The sequence below is a fragment of the Heteronotia binoei genome, chromosome 15 (genome assembly GCF_032191835.1).
Source record: "Heteronotia binoei isolate CCM8104 ecotype False Entrance Well chromosome 15, APGP_CSIRO_Hbin_v1, whole genome shotgun sequence".
Classification (NCBI taxonomy): Eukaryota; Metazoa; Chordata; class Lepidosauria; order Squamata; family Gekkonidae; genus Heteronotia; species Heteronotia binoei.
Window position 1 is genome coordinate 29,851,384 of NC_083237.1, and position 21,972 is coordinate 29,873,355.

The 21,972-nt window shown below is 46.6% G+C and overlaps 1 protein-coding gene across 2 annotated transcripts in view; it reads left to right on the forward strand.

The window, feature by feature from the left end:
- The first annotated feature begins 2,128 nt into the window (after positions 1 to 2,128).
- Positions 2,129 to 21,972, forward strand: part of ATP2A1 (ATPase sarcoplasmic/endoplasmic reticulum Ca2+ transporting 1) — a 42,974-nt gene continuing 23,130 nt past the window's right edge. Inside the window, exons 1-7 of one of the 2 annotated variants that reach the window (XM_060255596.1) lie at positions 2,129 to 2,496; positions 3,793 to 3,810; positions 4,796 to 4,878; positions 9,204 to 9,308; positions 9,933 to 10,071; positions 17,747 to 17,827; positions 21,798 to 21,883. In XM_060255596.1, the coding sequence (XP_060111579.1) occupies positions 2,379 to 2,496; positions 3,793 to 3,810; positions 4,796 to 4,878; positions 9,204 to 9,308; positions 9,933 to 10,071; positions 17,747 to 17,827; positions 21,798 to 21,883 (630 nt within the window). In that variant the 5' untranslated portion in view covers positions 2,129 to 2,378. The remainder of the gene's footprint in view (positions 2,497 to 3,792; positions 3,811 to 4,795; positions 4,879 to 9,203; positions 9,309 to 9,932; positions 10,072 to 17,746; positions 17,828 to 21,797; positions 21,884 to 21,972) is intronic. The other variant, XM_060255597.1, reaches the window with a different exon arrangement.

The window sequence follows — 21,972 nt, forward strand, 5'->3', positions numbered from 1 at the left end:
TAGAAGATATGCTGGGCAATTACTGCTGTAAATTTTACAGGAAGTTGGTCCAGTTATCCATTTTGGTCTGACTTTGATCATGGGTAATTTTTCCAACATCATCAGCTAAATGGGAAGGAATTGCAGTGGTGCAAAACTGTTTCTATTGTAAATGTTGCAGAAAGTTAAAAACACTGAAGACAATATTGTTGATATGCATTTGAAAGGATGTGGAAATCTCCCCATGAATTCCCCATTAACTGCAGTATTAACTCACCATTGAGCTGAGCTTACTCGGTCTTCTAGTCCACAGCTCTTTGCTTAAGAAGTGTAAGAGTTGAACCTTATCACTTTTCTTTCCCCCCACACATAATAATATTAATTCTTGTTGTTCAAAGTCAATATAAGGTTTTTATCCCATCCATTCTTCATGGAACTCTATGTAGTGTACTTGGTCCTCTCCCTCCATTTTACCTACAACACTCTTCTGAGGTAAGCTGAACTGAGACACCCAGTTGGCCCATAGACACCCAGTGGGTTAAACTGAGATAATGATTGGCCCATAGTCCCCAGTGAGCTTCATGACAAGGTTGGGATTTGAACCTGTCCTGACCATTCTATAAACCACTGCACTGCACACAGTAGGCCACTGAGGACAATAGTGGAGTAGTGATGTTGCTCTTTATGTCCTACTTAGGTTTTCCAAAAGCACCTGGTGGACCTCTTCAGGAAACAGGATGGTATATGACTAAGGAGGTACATTATAGAGGCTTATAAAATCATGCACGGGCTGCAGAGAGTTGACAAAGGGAAAATTTCCCCCCTCTCCCAAAATACTAGAATTCAAGGGCATCCAATGAAAGTTGATGGTTAGTAGGTTCAGGATGAACAAAAGAAAATACCACTTTACACAGAGAATGATTAAAATGTGGAATTCGCTGCCAGAGGATGTAGTGATGGCCACAGGAATAAACAACTTTAAAAGGGGATTAGATAGATTCATGGAGGATAAGTCTGAATCCCAGAGTCAGGAAGCAACATCAGGAGAAGGCCTTGGCCTCTGTGCCCTGTTGTTGGCTGTACTGAAGAACTGGTTGGCCACTGTGTGAGTCAAGATGCCGGACCAGATGGACCACTAGTCTGATCCAGCAGGGCTCTTCTTTTGTTTTTATGACTTGAAGGGCCTTTGGTCTGAATGCGCAGGGGTCTTCTCTAGGTTCTTAAGTCGAAGTCCTTCTATGAAATGGCTAGCTGCTGGTTTACCAAAAGCTAAAGGAACTTTATATTTCCACCCACTATATAGGTAATGTAAGCAAGCTGACTTGAATCCTATATATAGAGAAAGGTGGCCTAAAATAGTATGAATAAATACTGGGTTTAATTATCACAGGGTGCCATAATGACATCTACAATATGTAATGTATTAAACAGTAAGTTCACAGAAGATCTGGGTGGGGACCACAGCCATGACAGCCGAGATGCCAAAATCACATTCAGAGGAAATGTTTCACCAAACCATAGGATCTCCCTAGATGTGAATTTCTCTAGGTCATCTGTTTTATCAGTGTCAGAGATTGTGTACTGAGGAGATGGACAGTTTACCTGACAAAGAAAGAAAGAAAGAAAGAAAGAAAGAAAGAAAGAAAGAAAGAAAGAAAGAAAGAAAGAAAGAAAGAAAGAAAGAAAGATTGCTGTAGACCTATTTGTCTAAATATATTGATTCAGATATAGGTAAATGATTGTGAAACATTGCAAGTGTGTAAATGAGAAATACATGACAGATTGATTTAGTAATAAATACAGGACTGAGGGCAACCCAGTTCTTCGTGTATCTTCATTATAGACAAGACAAGTGACAGAAATAACTCCTAAATCTGTTAGAGACAGGAGGGGGGAGGCTGGAGTGAGATCTCTTGTAAGGAACGGGCAAGGATTTGACTGACACATGGGTCTGTGGCCACCCGGCCTCTCTACCCTGCTTCGCCCCCTCCAAGCCAACCATCCTCCTGGCTTCTCCCTCTCAAGTCAGCAAAAATACCTTCTCTCCGCAGAAGGCCATATGCGAGTTGGTGGCCGAGGTGATGTCAGCGACAGGCACCCAATGGGGACCCACGGACACTGTCCGAGGATCTGGGCCCCGGGCTGCCTCATAAGGACGTGTGCCAGCCCCAGAGCTCGGTGAAGGCTTCTGTACGAGGACGGGTCGTCTGGGCTTTCCCTCCATCGTTGGATACTGTGCGTCGAGGACCATGGTCTGCTGAGAATCCGGAGGAACTCACAGGGGGCACGAGTGACACTCCATTGACTGGACAGCCAGGGGAGCAGCAGCAGAAGTCCGTGCCGAAGGGAAAGGGGGACAATTTTAAGCACAGCAACAGGGCAGCTGTGGTAGGGCAAAAATGGAGAACGCCCATGCCAAGACAGGCGAGGAGTGCCTGGCCTACTTTGGGGTGAGCGAGCACACAGGCCTCTCTCCGGAGCAGGTGAAGAGGAATCTAGATAAATATGGATTCAATGGTGAGTACCCATTAAAGCCAAGAGGCATCTTGGTACCCATGTGGCTAGATGCCAGGATGCAAAAAGGGGCAGCAGGATAGAAGGACATAGATACAAGAACTAAAAAACAGAAAGATTGATCCTGCAAGAGATGTATAGGCGAATGGGTATATGGATTCTGGATCTCAAGGATGGATGGATACAAGGTAGGGCAAAGAAAAGGTGGATTCAGTGCAAACCAGAGAAGAGTGGTTATTGATTGAAGGAAGGACAGGAAGGGACTGAGAGAAAGAGCCTGGTGGGAATTTGAAGCTGGACACAGAAGGTAAACCGGGGTGGAGACTGAAGCAAAGCAGAAGAGAGAACATTGCAGATAGAAAGAGGGGGAGGTTGTAGCCAGGCTGGGGACAGGGCAGCTGCTGCTTTGCTAAGAATAACCCAGTAATTCCCTTTGGTATGAACCAGATATCAAAATTGCTGATGGGCAACTTGTAGGAGCAGCCGGGGGGTGGGGGGTGGGGGATGGAGAGAGAGTTATACATGTTAGGGCCACGAAATGCAGGGTAGATCTAAGAGAGGAATATGGGTTTGGCAACAAAATTCAGGGATGTGGTGGTGGCCTATCATGTAGGTATCATTGTGGGCGATTTTCTGCAGCCTCTCCCCCAAGGTGTAGGCAAACAAGCAGCAGAGAAATGGTCGTTCCCTCCAGTTTTCCCTTGCATGCTGTTTTCCAAGATCGTCTTGCTTTTCAGAAAGGAAATATGGGGAACACACAGGTCCTGATGTCCCCAGTAGAATCAATGCGATGAGATGGTAAAAGGGGATTGTGAATATGTACTTAGATAAGATAGCATAGGCATATTGCTGGTTGTAACCTATACTGGCTCATGACTCCGCAGGTTTTTTGGGGAATCCTACTGACAAGGACTCCTTTCCTTAACTTTATAATTCCAAGGTAGTAGCTCTGATTCCATACTTTCTTTCAAAATCTTATTCTTTCCTTGTCTTTCACCGTAGCTGATGCCCCCTTATTCTCAGGCATCGGCTTGACCCAAGTCTGTAACCCTAAACTTGACTCTGGGACTTAATTCCAAGGGTGCAGTTCTGATCTCAAATATTAACCCTCATCTCTGTCTGAGAAGCCGTCCTTGTTGCTAACTTAAATCACAGCTTTCAAACAAGACTTTCCCTGTCTCTATTGTTGCCCAATAGAGGCAACTCCATCCACAGTCCTAATAATCATGACTCTAACCAGCTCCTCTCTCTCTCTCTCTCTCTCTTTCTCTCTCTCCATGCTATCTCTGAACCCCACAGAACTCCCAGCTGAAGAAGGTAAGCCCTTGATCCATAGATGGGAAATGCTACATCTAAGGGAAAGCCATTGTATCTATTGGGGGCGGGGGTGAAATAATTTCTCTCTCATAAATGTTGTATATTGGAGTGAAGGACTGTTGCATCTCTGTGCTTGACAGGAAGTTTCAGGGTTTCGGCCTTTTTCTCAGGGTCTTGAAGCAGAATAAATGAGGGGCCTAGAATCAAGGGGGCAGGCTATCTTTTGAAAGCTTTTGCTATTAATTCTACCATCTCGATGACCTGGTACCACCCTGCGCCCCAGACAGCCATACTAGGCCCTGCTCTTATCCCATTGATCAACCAGGCACCACCTCTTAAATCTCCCAGGATTCAACCCTGCTTTTCAGAGCAGGGTTGTCCTTGACACCTGAGCTTTCTGGCCAAACTAAACTAAAACATAAAATGAAAGTAAACCTCTTATATTGTCTCCCCCTTCCACATATATACACTAGGGATCCTGGAACATGCTCCTCTGAGGAGGAAACCCTAATCATTCTCTACTATAATGTGATGTTGTTGGACGCTGAGGCAGAAATGTAGGCCAGCCATACGGATGTTGTTGAGACACTTGGAAAAAGTTGAATCCTTGGAACCTCTTACAGAGAAAAACTGACTGACAGGAATGATTTGGGGTAGAGAAAAGATGAAGACTCCTTACCATTTCTCTGCTCCAAGTCCCCTGCCTAGTAAAAATAGCTGTCAGACGTTTGTTATCTGTGTTTTTGAGGCCCTTGAAGAACAATGCTAGAGACCTGGGGTTTTTTCACCCTTACCTGACTAGGCCTTGCTCAAAAGCTATTATTGGTCTGTTTTTTGCAGTTCATCTATAATTTTGGATGCAGTCGTTCCCCCTTCTGTTACCTTTTCCCCTAAGCTCCTTCCCCAGAAACCAGGGAGGGCAGTGTGAATTTCTACCCTTTCTGCTTCCTCTGAGCCTTTAATTGCATCATTTCTCACTTGTCAGGCAAATCCATTTGGGAACTGGTGATAGAACAGTTTGAAGACTTGCTTGTGCGAATCCTCCTGCTTGCGGCCTGCATCTCCTTTGTAAGTGCTCTTGGCTTTGTGTATAGAGTTCCTGCTTCCAGTGTGGAGCTGAAGAGAGTCTGTGAAATATCCAAGCAGTGGGGAGGAAATGCAAGCATTTTGGGAGTACATATGCTGAGACCAAAGGGTTGCCTACTGGGTCAGGGGTCAGCATATAACATGCCAATAGCTGATAGCATCAAACATTCAAACAGTGCTTCCAGTGTTTACCTAAATTACCTTGTAATTCTTACAACACTCCTGTAAAGTAGATGTGAGGCAGTGTGGCTTGCTTAAGGCCACCAAATACATGTGTGTTGGAGGTGAGATTGGAACAGGGGATAGTCCCCCTATCGCATCCCATTATCTTAACCGCAGTGCTGTGCTGGATGCAGCTTTCTTTCAGTCTCTGTTGGGAGATATTGTATTGTGGCAAACCACATTGATCCTAGCCCTTCCTAGGTGGTTAATCCAACTTTCTGAGTAATGGTAAGGTATGATCCATACCTTTGGATTCATCCTATTAAATATGAAGTAATATGAAAGAAGTCATGTGAAAATAATATGAAAGAAGGAATATGAATGTGAAGTAACATGAAAGAAGAGAGAATCTCTGAGCTTCTGTAGAGGGATTTTATTTCTGCTTATCACAGCCCTTGTCTGGCACAAGGGGTTAGGTCAGGCTTAGCCTCACAAGAAAGTTTGAAACTACCAGGGCTAGTCCATATCAGAGCAAGTCCCTTAAAAGACAAAATAGGAATTAGACACATTTTCCCTTATTGATAAGGGCAGATCTGTTTGGAAGTCTGGCCATGGAAGACCAATATTCCATCTGAACACTTCCCATAGTACCAGTGCAGTAGAGTGTATCTCCAGATGCACTGGTATATCTTTTGGATATGCCAAAATAATTTGGAGATATGCTATGGTCAGGGCCAGCCCTAGATTGTCTGGCACCCTAGACAAGGCTAAATTCACTGAGCCACATTGGGCACCCCCAGAAGGATGGCGCCCTAGGCAATTGCTTAGTTTGCCTCGTATCAGCGCCAGCCATGGCTGAGGTAGTGCTTAGTCACCATCCTAAGCCCTTTTTGTGGTTCAAAGCCCTATTGTACCTAGAGCTCTTTGGCTGGCAGCTCTGGACAAGTCCTTCTTTCTTAGCCTAATGTGTCACACAATGGGTGTGAGGTTAAAATTCACTGCTTCTAGTTCACTGGAGGAAAAATGCGACGTATCTTGAAAGGTGCATACCCCATTAGGTGTGCAAACTCTTAATGTGATTTTGTCTCCTGCAACTTGAACCTGGTTTCCTTGTACCTTTGAGTGCATTTGACAGACATACTGGCTATTGAACTGGGTGCTGATTCAATGGTCTGTCTTCACCTCCTTTTTCATTAATGCTCCCACACAGTGTGTGTGTGTGTATGTGTATATATATATATATATATATATATATATATATATTTGTCTCCTTGTTTATTGCCATTAAAAACCTCCAGTTTTTAAAACTGTTGAAAAACTGCTTCAGGAACAACAAGGAGGCAGGTGGTATGTTAGTGACATCACTTGTTTTTGGCCAATCACTGCTGTACACAGTCAGTGTCTATTGTAAACCCATATAATTACTTTCCCCTGAGCTCTGTCTAGTTGGGTATCTGAATAAAGTGGGGTGAATACACTTCCACAGGAGGCAGACTGCTCAAATGGTGGCAATCTGAGTAAACTAGTGACTGCTATATTTTGATATGGGGACCATCTCCCCTTTATGTTCTTCTTAAGAAGGAATTCCCTCAAGTAAATGGTAAAGACAACTCCCAGAGTCCAGTGGCACTTTTAAGACCAACAAAGTTTGAGCTTTCACGTGCATGCACTCTTCTTCGTATGTGCAAAAATAGAAGATATCTGAGGAAGTGTGCATGCACATGAAAGTTCATATCTTGAATAAAACTCTGTTGGTCTTAAAGGTACCACTGGATTCTAACTTTGTCCTGTTGCTACAGACCAACACGGCTGCCCATCTGGATCTATCCCCCAAATCTTCTTATTCTCACCACAAAATCTGAGTCAATGGCCACCAGAGCTTCTCTCCTCTTGGCCCTTTGAGTCTCCCCCACAGCCCACCCAATGGTCTTGTTTCCGACACTTGAGACACAGCCTTCATGGAGTGTGATACCGAATCCTTCAGGAGCACATGGCCTGGCTCAGCAGCTCTAGGTCACTGTAAAGGTCACAGTTAACGACCCGGTTCTCATGTAGCCTGGGCCCTACTCCTCAGAAATTCCAGGAACGCAGGAGTCTTCTCAGCTAAGGAGGAGGACTGCTAACAGACATGTCAAGTAGCCAGTTTCCTTATTCACTGTAGAAAGTGGGGAATAGTGATGCTAGCCCCAGGTGGGACCAGGGTAGGGTTGCCAATCCCCAGGTGGGGGCAGGGGATCCCCCGGTTTGGAGGCCCTCCCCCCGCTTCAGGGGGAGGAGGGGAGGGAAATATCTGCTGGGAACTCTGTTATTCCCTATGGAGATTTATTCCCATAGAAAATCATGGAGAATTGATCCGCGGGTATCTGGGGCTCTGGGGGAGCTGTTTTTTGGGATAGAGGCACCAAATTTTCTGTATAGCATCTAGTGCCTCTCCCCAAAATACCTCCCAAGTTTCAAAATGATTGTACCAGGGGGTCCAATTCTATGAGCCTCAAAAGAAGGTGCCCCTATCCTTCAATTATTTCCTATGGAAGGAAGGAATTGAAAAGGTGTGCCATCCCTTTAAATGTGATGGCCAGAACTCCCTTTGGAGTTCAATTATGCTTGTCACAGCCTTGATCTTGGCTCCACCCCAATGTCTCCTGGCTCCACCCCCAAAGTTCCCAGATATTTCTTGAATTGGACTTGGCAACCCTGGACCAGGGGATCCCTTGGAATTAGAGGTCATCTCCAGACTTCAGAGTTCCCCTGGAAAAAATGGATACTTTGGAGGGTGGACTCTATGGCATCATATCCCACTGAAGTCCTGCCCTCCCCGGGTGCAACTCCCAAATCATTAGGAGATTCCCAACCTGGAGGTGGCAACCCAATCCCCACCCCGCCAGAAGCTGCGGGGAACCTGGTAACCCTACTGGGGGAATATGGTGTGTCCAGATTGGGAGGAAGAACAGACACTTCCAGAGGGTAATTTATATATGCAATGGAATCGCAATATAAATAAATATGGTAGAAGGGACACTGCACACACAGGGAATGGACTGCAGTTAGTCTACTTTTCTCTCTCTCCCTCGTATATGCCGTGCAAGCAAGCTCTACGCTTCACTCATTGAGAGACAAAACTAATCCAGACTTTCCAGCTGGAGGATCCTGTTCTAGTATTTATTTCCTTTTCTTTGACTTGGGTTCAAGCACAAACTGTCTGGAAACATAACTAAACATGAGCTAATTTAGGAAACATTTGCGTTCATAGCTATTTGCAATGTGGAGTTCTTGATTTTCAGTGTGGTGGTTATATGAATACGTTTTGAGCAGCAAATTTCTGAACGGGAAATTAGCAGAACGCAGTCAGTTAGGAGGAGAAAGGGCTGGCCAATGCTTGGTGACCTTAACTGCAGAGATCCCTGAACTGGCCCACAGATTTTGGCTTGAACTTTGCAAAAAAATCACATTAAATAGGGTTGGCAAACTCCAAGCGGTGGCTGGAGGTCTCCCACTATTACAGCGGTTCTCCAACGGAGAATGAGTTCACCTGGAGGAAATGGCCACTTTGCAAGGTGGACTTTATGGCATTATTTATCCAGGTATTTCCCAACCCCAAGCTGGCAACCCTATGTTACTAGCAGCTTTATTAGGCTATTTTCTTTGTGTTAAATCTCAAAGTGGGGGAGGTAGGTTGGTCCCCACACCACCCCTGTACTCACACTAGCCTGACTATCCATTGTGCCTTAGTGGTTTACGCATTTGCACATACAGCTCCCTCCAGCAGAGTGTAGTATGGACCCTTGCACGAACATTTGCACAAAGATGCATCTTCCTTCCACACTCAGTGCTGGCTGTTGCAATGCTTGCACAATCACAATAACACAATACATACATTCGCACACCCTTTGCACAGCGCTCTCGGGTTTCATGGGATCAATTTATGGAATTCTGGAGCACACGGCAAGGGGCAGGCAGGGGTTCAGCTGTCAGATTCCAAATGTCAAGAATCAAGAGGCAGGCAGGATCTCAGGAACGTGAGGGGGAAGGGCAAGGGCAGGCTGAGCCAGGACTGGGAAAAGAGCAAGAGGCCAGCTGCACCTGAACAAGATGGAAGCTGAGGAGTCTCCCCTATGCCTAGAATCTATCATTTTTTCTTTTGGCAGGTGCTGGCCTGGTTTGAGGAAGGCGAGGAGACTGTTACAGCTTTCGTGGAACCATTTGTCATCTTGCTGATCCTGATCGCCAATGCCATCGTTGGAGTATGGCAGGTAAACAAACAAATAAATAAACAGAGCACCGTTCAAGGTGTTCAGAGTGTAGTGTGGTAGCCACGTTTTACAAGTCTGTAATGGCCACCCTGTAACAATGAAGGTTTCTTGCAAGGTATAAAGAGAGAAGTGGTGGGACCTGGATGGCCCAGGCTAGCCTGATCTCTTCAGATCTGGGAAGCTAACCAGGGTCAGCCCTGGTTAGTGCTTGGATAGGAGACCGCCAAGGAAGTCTGTGACTGCTACCCAGAGGCAGGCAATGGCAAGCCACCTCTGAATGCCTCTTGCTTTGAAACCCAAGGGGGGAAGGTTACTCACCACAAATCAGTGTGACTTGATGACAAAAAAAGAGGGGGGGAGGTCAAGCACAGGTGAGAGGCAGTGATGGGGAAAGGACAGGGACGGGGGGCACAGACAAGGAACCCAGAAAATTGACTTAAAACCCTCTGGTTTTTTATCTGGAGGACCATGACTTCTGAAGCAGCCTACATTGCTGTATTTCTGTCAATTTACTTGTTTTGGGAAAAGGGAATGGGGCAGTGAGGAACTTCCTCGCTGCGGTGGCCTGGTGTTGTGGGAAAGAAAGCGTTGGCCCCTGATGGACGGTGGCTTTTCTACTTTCAGGAAAGGAACGCTGAGAATGCCATAGAGGCTCTAAAGGAGTATGAGCCTGAGATGGGCAAGGTGTATCGGTCGGACAGGAAGGCTGTTCAAAGAATAAAGGCCAGGGAAATGGTTCCCGGTGATATTGCAGAGGTGGCAGGTGAGTGATAGACTGAGGAAAGGGATTGAAGTTACATGGGAGTGGTCTTGTCCAAGGGAAGACTGGACATAGACTGAGTGTCAGAGCCAGGGAGATGCTGGGAAGGCAAAAGGCATCTTTCACACTTTTAAAACCCCTATCTCTACATCTGTGCAACTTCCTCCCAACTTAAACCACAACAAATACTGTCACTAGAGAAAGCAAATGGTATCATTTGAAGAATGGTGTTTTCAGAGACCTAAAGACTTAGGTTCACCTGCAGGGGTGACTCAGGAGAGCACCAACTTATTTGTCTGTTGTTTATATATTCTTCGAGATAAGGAGTCTTTCCTGCAAAAGGAAGATCATAGGAAGATAAGGGAGGACCTATGGCTCATTGGCAGAGCATCTGCTTGGCAGGCAGGAAGTCCCAAGTTCAGTCCCTGCATCTTCAGCTAACCAGATCAGGTAGTCGGTGATGTGAAAGGCCTTCACCTGAAACCTGCGAGAGCAGCTCCCAGTCAGAATAGACAATAGTCACCTTGACATTCTAAAGATCTGGCTCAGTATAAGGCAGTTTCCTGCATTCAGCTTGAAAAGGCAGTTGAGGATCACCTAGGGCTCTCTTCTGCTTTGCTTTCTAGAGAGGATGTACTCTCCTGCCTGGGGAGGGAGGGCACATGGGGAAGAAGAGGCCATGAGCCTTATTCTGGTGACATTCACAGTGGATAACAAAGGCCAAGAATAAGGGCACGTACTCCACTGTGAAGAGGAGTCGGTTCTCCTGCTCCTGGTGGACTTATTCATTTACTTCATTTATACCATTCTCCACAGTGGGGTTTCAAAGTGTCTTACATTCTCCTCTCCTCCGTTTTATCCTCACAACAACCCTGCAAGGTAGACAAGGCTGAGAGGGCATGTCTGGCCCAAGAACACCCAGCAAGTTTTATGGGTACCAGCCTCCAGGTAGCACCTGGATATCTCCTGCTATTACAATTAATCTCCAGGTGATCAAAATTAATTCCACTGGAGAAAATGGCTGCTTTGGAGGGTGGACTCTTTGGCATTGTACCATGCTGAGGCAACTCCCCTCCCCTTCCCAAACCCCGCCCTCTCCTGGCTCCACCCTCAAAATCTCCAGGTATTTCCCAACCCAAAACTGGCAACCCTTGCAAGATTTCATGGTGGTGTTGTGATTCAGGCCTGAATCTCCCAGATCCACTCTAACCACTAGATCATTGGAGATCTGTGAAGGGAGTAGATTAGGGCTAAGGTGCTGAGGAAAAAATCTTGCCCACTGAAAATGCCCCCCTATGTTGATTTTAGCCCCAGTAAGGGGAAAAGGCAGGTGCTCAAATTGACCCAGGATGCAGCAGGACTAGTGGGAGAAAACTGAAAGTTTTGATTGAGGGATTGTTAAATTGATACTTAGAGAGCATTCACGTTGTGTTCTCTGGCATCTGTTTTCAGTGTGGTGGTAAACTGTGTCTGGTCTGTACCACTTCATGTCACGGCCATTGTTCCCTCTAAGCTGAGTTAGTGTGAGTTAGCTCACAGATTTTTAGCCTCTAGCTCACACATTTTTGTCTTAGCTCAGGAAGGATGTCCCCAGAGCACACTAATTTATGCAGTAGCTCACTTTAATGCCAGTAGCTCACAAAGTAGAATTTTTGCTCACAAGACTTAGAGGGAACATTGGTCAGGGCTCCTGTGTTTGAATGGTCATCCGTGCAAAAATATTCCCTTCACTCAGAAAACTAGAGGTCAGGGAGAAGGCTTCTAGACTTACCTTCTCACTCACATCTAGTTTTTTTGTGTGTGTGGAGGGGGACTTCTTTTCATTCCTACATGTTGTGTGAAGTGGTACAGTCCAAACGCAAAGTTACCACCTCTGTGACAATGAGGCAACTGCCGGAAGAGTTAAGAGCAAAAGAGCTGGTTAGATTCAGTATTTAGGAGATGTTAAGCCCAGACATGATGCTGTTTCATGGAAAGATAACCATTTTCCAGGGTAATACAAAGCTCTAGATAACATAGCAAGAAATTGCACTCTGTAAAGGCAAGTGAACTTCTCACCCTGGAGAAAATATGAAAATGAAATATCAGGATGTTGCTTCTGCCCAAGGGTCATCAGGACTAAGAAGCATTCTCTATTGATTGGCATTTGTATTACATTGATTTGGTTAGGGTTGCCAGCTTCCAGGTGGGGGATGGAGATCTCCTGCTTTTACAACTGATCGCCAGCTGGCAGAGATCAGCTCCCCTGAACAAAAATGGCTGCTTTGAAGAGTGGACTGTATGGTATTATACCATGATGAGGCCCCTTCCCCTCTCCAACCCCGCCCTCTCCTGGCTCCACCCCCAAAGTCTCCAGGTATTTTCCAACACAGACCTGGTAACCCTAGATGTGGTGACTGTTAAAATATCCCATATTAGGGAAAGAAGTAGTTCAGGTACCTAGTTTCAAAAATGCAAACTAATATCCTCTGATAATATCACAGTATGAATCCTTCTATCAGGCTTTAAACTTTTATTTAATTTATTTGAGGATTTTAAAGCCAACTTCTCCTCACTCCGTGTGGACTTTTTCCAGTTGCAGAAAACTCCAGGCCTTGCTTGGTGAGGATCCTTGCTAGTTCTGCCTACCCCCTCCCTTTCCTACCCCTGCCTTACTTATTCTCACTGGTTTCCCCACCCCCCTGCCCAAAATATCCTTCTGTGTCAGGCAAAGAATCCCATCCTAGTCCCCCCTCCCAATATTTCCTGAGCCACTACCAGGATCAGTCAATTGGTAGCAGTGGGCCAGATCAGTAATTACCCACAATCCCAAGGGAGTGTTGCTAGGTCCCTGTGGGGTCAGCTAGTGCTCTCTGTTAACCTCAGGTCCACGGGGTGTATGGGAAATGCTGCTTCAGCAAAGTCTTTGTGGCCCCCTCCCCATTCCTGTCCCTCCATCATGCAGCTTGTTTACTCCTTGGGCTTGGCCTGTCTTGACCCTAGGGTGGGGGCCGAGGGAGAGGGAAGGGGGATGTTTTGGGAACAGACAGTCCCCATGGTGTTCGCAGGCTGGAGGTGGAGCATTGAAAACAGAGCTTTGAGGAATCCCCTTCAGCTGCACTTACTGGGGAGCAGCTGTCCCCAAAGCCGGGCCCACAGCCAAACCAGCCCCTCCCATCCATCTGAATTAGTTTAATTCAGAGATCGCTTACTCGCTGGGCCAGTTGCACAAGTGGTCGCAAAATATAAAGGGCACCCAAATACACTGCCCTGCTGCAGCCCTTTTTGGGAAGGGAGCAGTTCCCCCCCAGATTTCCTCCCCCTGCAACCCCCCCACCCCAGCTTAAGGGGGTATCAGATATTCTCTCTGGAGTTGGTTGAGTTTTTGTTCTGCTTCTTTGCACACCACCAGGCCTGGGCCTTCTTCCCTGACATCTCTCAAAAAATCCATAAATGACAATGCATGCTGGGTGCACGGGATCCTACCAGCCAGGTCATTTCATGAAAGTTGACATTCTCTTCTCTGTGTCATTACACTGAGGTAGTTAACGTGTCTTTTTGTGCATCTGGGAAGACCATCAGGGAGTTCTAGGGTTGCTATGCAGAGGCAGGCAATGGCAAATCACCTCCGCTCCTCTCTTGACTTGAAAGCCCTACAGGGTCACCATGAGTCAGCTGCGACTTGACAGCACATTATGCCTGCGCACGCACACACACATACACTCTCTCTCTGTCAAGCTCAGGACTGGATCCTGTGGATCACTTTCACTTGAAAGGAGCTGTCCTCTGGCAGGAGGAGGCTGAGTGTCTTCCATCAGGGGAAGGCTCTTTCTGCAGAAGGAAAACAACCTCCACGAGCAGAATGGATCTGCTGGTCCCAGCCTGCAATATTCCTTTGCTCATCATGACTCCCAGTTCTGCCCTCCCTTATCTTTAGTTTATGGCCAAGGAACCTGTATTTTTCTTTAGGGGAGTTTAAGAATGTAATTAGCAGCCTGAATAGCTCAGATGAACTGAATCTCATCAGATCTCAGAAGCTAAGGAGGGTGGGCCCTGGTTAGTATATGAATGAGAGACCACGAAGACCAGGGTTGTTGTGTGCAGGAAAGCAATGGCAAACCACCTCTGTTGAGCTCATGTCTTGAGGGAGTTGCCATACATTGGTTGCAACTTGATGGCACTTAATAAAGAATACGTAAGACCTCACACAGTGTGTCAGGTCAAGGGCCCATCTAGTCTTCCTTACTGGGTTGGATCCTGTTCTGGGAACAGAAGGGTGGTGGTGATTCTTCCCTCCTGCTGCTGCAGAACTCTCTGACCCCTCCCTTATGCTGTTCCTTTGGGTACCCTGTCCCCTAGGAGTAGCATTTTGGGGGAAAAGGTGAGAAAAGCACACCCTGACAACAGAAATGCCTTCTATTTTTGAAAATATTCTGCAGGATCCAAAGCCTCCATGTCCAACAGTTGCCTAAGGGAAGCTCCTAAGCAGGGACTAATGGCCATAACCATCTCAAGCAGTTTGTCCCTTGCATCAGTTCTGAGGTGAACTGCCTGAGAACATGGAGGTTCCATTGCTATCACCAGACACCATGCTTTGGAGCCTTCTTTTTGAAAGCTGTGGGCTTAGAGTAGTTGGATGTAAAGGAGTTTAAGGCTCTTGGATCTCATCTAGAAAAGGGAATGACAGGGAGGGCAGTTTTTACAAGCGAACTCCCTCCTAAACGGGCACCATGGTAACTTCCTGTTGTGAACTATTCATTGGCAACTGGCTACCTTTCCTCTGCTCATTGGTATCACAATATTCCATGGCAATGGATTCTGCAGGTTAATCAGGTACTTTTAAAGACATGATAGGCTTTGCTCTCAGCTGTTTCGCTACAGGAAGGGGTGGACTCAATAAAGAGATAGATCTGAGGAGAAGAGATCTGCAGGTCATCTGTGTCTCATTGCCCACCTGGAGTAGCTCATCTGGTTTGTAATGCAGGTGGCCAACCAGTTTTAGCATCCTCACGGGGGTGGGGAGAAGGAATAAAGGAACAGGCCTTTGCCATCTCCATCCCAGTCTGGCCTGCGGCTCCCCTCCCTGTCAGGGCACCCATGACCTCTCCATCTCCTTGAAGGAGAGAAGGCAACGGGTGGTGGGCTGGTGCCCAGCCACCGACTTCGCCTTGTATGGACAATGGCAGGCAGCTGGTGATGCCTGGAGAATGTGATGAGACAGGCAAGGAAGGATTGAGAGAGACACTTAATGCGGTGGCAGAAAAGCGAGCTGGGGTGCAAGGAGACATCTAGGGTTACTGCGCTCTCTGAGGTGGAAGGGGTGGCAGGCAACGGGGAAAGCCAGGTGGAGGTGCTGACTCCTAGATCTTGGCCAGAGTCAGGGGACAGGGGGAACAAAACTAACCACACCTCAGGTCTCCCCTCCTGAGAAATCCCCCCCCCTTAATGTTTCCCTGGGAGTTTCTCTTTTGGCTCTGTGGAAGGCTTCCCTGCTCAGAATCTGTACACACTCCTAAGCAGCCTGCCAGAAGATCATAAACTACTCAAGAAGGGCACATGGGCAGTCTGTTTGTCTCATAAATAACTCTGTCATGGGAGAACTTGTGAGGCAAGATATAAATATGAGGGACAGGGACCTGCTGAGCCTTCTGCGTGGAGGCGGAGCTGCTGGGTTGAATTAGTGGGAACAGAAAAGGAAGAGGCAAATGTCCAATGTGGGGAGGGGAAATGGGTGTGACGGGGGCCTTTATTTGAGGTTCAGTTGTGTGTGAGGGGGGAACAGAAAAGAACAGGCCTGTGGTTTTCTGAACAGGCCATTTTTAGGACTGGGTCTGTGGTGGGCTGAAGTCCCCTACTAAATTTGAACTGTGGTTTCCCTTGACGTTAAGTTGGACCGTGGCTTCCTCTGAAAATTAAACTCATGCGGTAATGGGGAGGGGCTCAGTGACATATTTGCATGCAGAAAGTCCCAGGTTCCCCAAAGGATTTTGGGGAAAGGCCCTTCACTATCTGACACCATGGAGAGCTGCTGCTGCTCTGAGTAGTTCAGCCCTAGATGGTACAATAGTTTGGCTGCCTAGGGAACAACCTCTTAAATTCATAATCTGAATTCAACTGGATTTGGATGCACTTCAGCCAAATAAATATATCTATTGCAGCTGACCCTGAGTGGACACATTTTAAAACAGAAGGAGTAATCCTGCTTCTCCTTTTCATCAATTGCATTTGCTTCTGCAGACTGAAAATTCACAGTTCAGTAAACTGCAGGTTGTGAAAATTCACAGTTCAATTTGCATAAATCCTTTTAAAAGACTTAAAGTGGAGGGGAGGTTGGTCAAGATTAAGTATGAAAGTTGTTTAAAAAACTTGCGTGGAAGTGATGCTTCCATATTATGAGAGGGGTATGTTAAACCACAGGAAATTGTTAAAATTGCACATACCAAAGTAGCATAATAAAAAAGGGTACGGCTAGAACTTTTCTCCCTATCATATAGTTTTCTGTGGGCAGTGAGGAAGGTAAGGTTGATACATAGATGAATGTTCCATCATCTTCTTCTTTTCCTCTCTCTTTCTTTGTCTTAAGTGGTACAAAACAGGAGCATATTTACCATCTCATCTTTCTAGGTCTGAATTAGGTCCTAACTTTGGCTAGAGACAATAAAGACTTTCCTTCCCATATTATATGCCCACTGTGTTCCCTTTTGGTCAAACAGGGTTTGTGGACCCTCTTTTTTGGTAAACAATGCAAAAACCTAAATGTAACTACACAACCAGTGACCCCTCATTTAAAACTTCTTCAGCTCTCAGAATAAGTCCAGTCTCACTCACTTTTGTCTCTCTCTCTCAAAAGCCATGTCACCATTCATTCTTCCCTGCCTTTGCCCTTACTTGTTCTGAGGGCCACATCTTTGGAGGGCCACTGGGTGATTTTATGGACACATTCATTGGATTTAAGCATGTGTCTTCTGCTGCCCTCCAGTGGCTGTCATCTGGTTTCTCTGGGCTACCTTCATTTCCCATGGTATGGAAGGCAGCTCATTCCATGTTTACTCTCTGCTTACAGTGCCTTCTGCTTATCTTAGCCTCCTGGGCTTTCTTGATGTGGAGTGTCTAGTCCATGTGGTGGCGAAAGGGGCTGATGCAACCTCATCAGGGTTGTGGTGGTGGCGGTGGTGGTCTTGGGGCAAAGATAAGAGAGCTAGGATCTCTCCATCTGTGGCAGTGTTTCCTCATTCTATATAGTATTATTTTTTCCAGAGTTAATAGTGAAGGTATCTTTCACCACTCATTTAAAGGTGAACTTGTAGAATGCAGAACTGTCCTCTTGCTCAGGAACCCTTCCTCTGTATGTCTGCATGAGTTAGTGTTCTGGGTGTGCCACCTGGATTGAAGAAAGGCAACCCCTCAAGCAGTGTATCTTGCAGAGACCACGACATGTAGCCTCCTCTTAGGAAAGGGCTGCATTGAGACTGACTGATCCAGTCACACCCGGTGAAGCAAAGATTGACTAGAAGCAGAACACTGACTCATGTAGAGGCTCAACAGGCAGCCTCTTCGTTGGATTGGTCCTTTGTGTTTGCAGGATCCTTGTGTTGCCGAATTGGCATCTTGTAGCCTTCTCATGGCATGGTAGTATACACCAGTCTGTAGTTTGGAAGTTTCCCAATCTGTGGTCCTGAATCCTCTTTTCTCTTTTCAGTTGGTGACAAAGTGCCTGCTGACATCCGCATCATTGCCATCAGATCCACCACTCTTCGTGTGGACCAGTCCATCCTGACAGGTATGGGACCTTTGGGACAGCAGAACAGACCTGAAGTTGCATGCATGTGTTCACTGAATCGGGGGGAGGGGGGCCTGAGATGTGCCTATGTGGAATTGCATGTTTGTGCAAGCAAGGGGACGTGTGCTATGTGTCTGAAGAAGTATCTCAGTATATGTTTGCAGAGAGGTCCTGTGTATCTTTTGGGCGGAGAGAGGCTGGCAGAGGGACGACAATGTTCTGTGCTCAAGCCAGTAAACTCCAAATGCTGTGAAGTTTATGGAATGGGACTTCCCTGCTTCTCCCTTTCCACTGCAGCACATTGAACCCCTTGAAGTTCTGCTTCATGTACAGGATAGGGATAAAGTAGGGGCAGTGCAGTGGGAATAGAGAACCAGGACGTATTCCCCTCCTCTTGCTGACAGAAGGACCGTCCCGTTCCAGAAAAGAACACTGGATTGTTTTTCTTTTTAAAAAGAATGCCTAACCCCAGCAGTGTTCATTAGGGTAAAGATTGGATTGGGGATGGGGATGGGGATCAAATTAGACGTGTATACGTCTTCATTTCCCCAAGCAAATTTAGTTAGGAAACCACCACTCCAATTCATTTTAATCTACTATTATGACTATGATGTAAAATGGGGAGCTCTGTTGTTTCCCCTGACCAGGTTAGTCCAGGTCTGAGCTTGGCAGCTTAGCAGAGTCAGCTCTGGTCAGTATATGGATGGGAGGAAGACCAGTATATGGATGGGAGGAAGACCAAGGAAAACCAGGGTCACTTCGCTACACAGAGGCAGACAATGGCAAACCACCTCTGAAGGTGTCTTGCCTTAAAACCCCTACAGACTGCAAGGGGAGGCAGTTTCAGAACAAGGCTGTGCCGTCTCTTTTGTCCACCCAAGTCCCAGGCGGCCTGGTTGCTATCAGGCCACGGACCGGCCCCAGTCCATGGCCCGGTGGTTGGGGACCTCTGCCCTACAGGATCACCATAAGTTGGTTACAACTTGATGGCAAAAAAAGAAGTCCAAAGTAAACATAATTGCCTGCTAGTTGTGCACAGCTTACTGCAGAGAATCTGAGCAGTCAAGCCTTTAAGTTTGATTTAGGATTCTGTGCCTGCAGTATGCACAATTCTTTTTCTCAGGTGTATTTATTCTGCAGCCCAGAATAAATACACTGGGCTTTGCGCTGCCTTCTTGTGCCGCCAGGTTTAAACCGGGCAGCGATAGAGGGCAGCCCAGTTGGGAGTCATTTCATTTTTTTATACACAGCATGAGACTAGCGATGGTCTCATATCACTAGACTCATGCTGCTTGAAAAAAAAATTAAATGTAGACAGAGGAGTGGCTTCCAAGGGGCAGAGACAGGGTGTGGGGGGTAAATCTGAGGGGATCTGTATGCTTTTGTCTTTCCTTCAGTTGTTTGACTTACCTTCGGTTTGGAAGCAAAGCAAGGGAAAAAACAGCACAAAAGCACTCTCAGAAAACACAGAAACAGCGAAGGGAAAGCAAACTTGGTGTCGAAGGGAGGAAACAAAATGCAGAATGAAAAAGAAACCCCGACAGACATGCACGATGAAATCAAGGCAAAACATCTGTGTATAATAGGCTGATGTTTAAGCCTCTCCTTTCACTGCACCACAGTTCCAGTCTGAATCAAGCCCTTGCAGACTTCCAAATGGCATTCCCATGGAGAACTTGCACCCATAGGATGACCTCCAGTCCCTTTGGTGGTCATGTTAGGGTTGCCAACTGCCTGGAGAAAAAAATGGCCTGTACTTTTAATGGAGGTTTACTGGGGTGTTCTTTGCCACCTGATTCTATTCTCCTCCATGTCATGAAAAGCTTTGGCTCCCCATGTCTAAACTTGAAGCCTCTGTTAAATGCTAAGGACATTTTTCTTAATGCTTGCTGGCAACCTTGTGTGTGTTAAATACCACTATTCATTTGGGCTCTAGCTTTGTCTTTGTTATAGGCCCACTGACACCACCTAGAGGTGAAACATAGGCTGCTAACAGATGGGCAGTTGGGAGGCGTCCCAAATTGGGCCGGCTGGAAAACACTCATCCCAAAGCCTCCACACTCTCCGCAGAGAAGTGCCTCCATCCTGTCTGCAAGGCAGCCAGGTGCCTCCAGAAACAGGCGCCTCAGAAACCAGACTGCTCTTCCCCCCACAACAAGTTAAGCGCTCAAGTGCTCAAGCCCTCCCAACAGTTTTTAAGGGGAAAAAAAGCCAGAAGTGGCTTGGGGAGGTTTGGTGGTTTCACAGGCCAGGTCACCTCACTTGCGCCCTTCTGCTTCCAAATGGTGGGAAGGCAACTGGTGTATGGCTTAAAAATTTGCTACCGCTTCCAAGGTGGTAGCTTTTTGAGCCGCTCTACAGAGGCTGGAAGATGCGATGGGTACAGGCAGCAGATGTTGCCGTTTGGAAGGATTTTTCTAGTCGATTTCTGAGGTGTCTCTGAGTTGGCCCAAAGTGCCGGTCTGTAATCACCCATATAGAACCTGTTTTGCCCCATTGTCCTCAACATCCATTATTTGAAACCCCGCTCCCCCTGTGTGAATCACTGTTATAGGATGTGGATTTAAGTGAAAGGTGGTTGTATGTGACAGTGAAGGAAAATGGATTTTAAAGGGTAGATCTCAGGCTAGTAAACTAGACTGAGCTGGTTCCACACAAAATGAAGTGGTTGAGTCCTAAGATAATAGAATGCAGGCGAGATGCTCTGTTTTAAAATGCTCCCCAGAAAGCAGAAAATGATCACCGTAGAGAGTGGTTTGTGCTCAAATCACTTGGCAGTGCTGAGCTAATTATCTTCTTGCAAATGAGGGTTAACATGGGGGAGCATTCAAAAATGATACTCTCCCACCTAAGTAGTAGAGTCCACTCTTATTAGTTTAACATCTGACCATTTCATTCTACTGAGTTTATAGACCAGGCCTCAAATATAGTTTACATTTGTGTGTCTCCTGGGTGTGTGTGTGTGTGCAGTCCACATAGGGTTGCCAAGACCAATTCAAGAAATATCTGGGGACTTTGGGGGCGGAGCCAGGAGACTTTGGGGGGTGGAGCCAGGAGACATTGGGGGTGGAGCCAAGATCAAGGCTGTGACAAGCATAATTGAACTCCAAGGGAGTTCTGGCCATCACATTTAAAGGGGCAGCACACCTTTTCAAATGCCTTTCTTCCATAGGAAATAATGAAAGATAGGGGCACCATATTTTGGGGCTCATAGAATTGGACCCCCTGGTCCAATCGTTTTGAAACTTGGGGGGTATTTTGGGGAGAGGCACTAGATGCTATACTAAAAATTTGGTGCCTCTACCTCAAAAAATAGCCCCCCCAGAGCCCCCAATACCCACGGATCAATTTCCCATTATTCCCTATGGGAATCATTCTCCATAGGGAATAACCAAGTGCCCAGTAGACATTTCCCACTTTCTAAAGCGGGGGGGGGGAGGGCCTCCAAACTAGGGAATCCCTGCCCCCTCCCTCTCTCTCACACACAAATACTTACTGAGTCCTGTTCCTGCAGAACTTTACTTGCTCTGAAAACGAAAGCAAAAGAAAGGGAGGGGCCTTTCTCTGAGGAAACTGTTACTGATCCTGTCCCATGAAGCCCTTCCTGTTTCCTGCTTCCTTCAGCCTTAAAGGCACACATTAAAGGCACACATTTTAAAAACTACAGGATGATTGTGGGGGTGGGGCTTCCCTCGCCGGCCAGCTGGCTGGGGGCAGGGAGAAACCTGTCAAAACGGGGGATCCCCCGCTGGGACCTGGGGATTGGGAAGCCTAAGTCCACACCAACATGCCTTGCTGAACCCTGTTTATTCCATCCCTTGTCCCAACCCTCCTCCCTTAAGTTCAGTGCACTGCCCATACTTCTCCTCTTTTATCCTCACAACAGTTCTGTAGGGTAGGTTGGTGTGTGAGAATGACTTCACCCATGGCCCCCAATTCCAGATGATTTAATCCTTTCTCCTCTAACCAGGTGAGTCTGTCTCCGTAATCAAACATACCGAACCCATCCCAGACCCTCGTGCTGTGAACCAAGACAAGAAGAACATGCTATTCTCTGTGAGTAGGCCCTGAAACTTCCTCATTAATGTCAAACAAAGTCAAAGAACCAGTGCTGTCCACATAGGCTCAAATGATACATTCTCCAG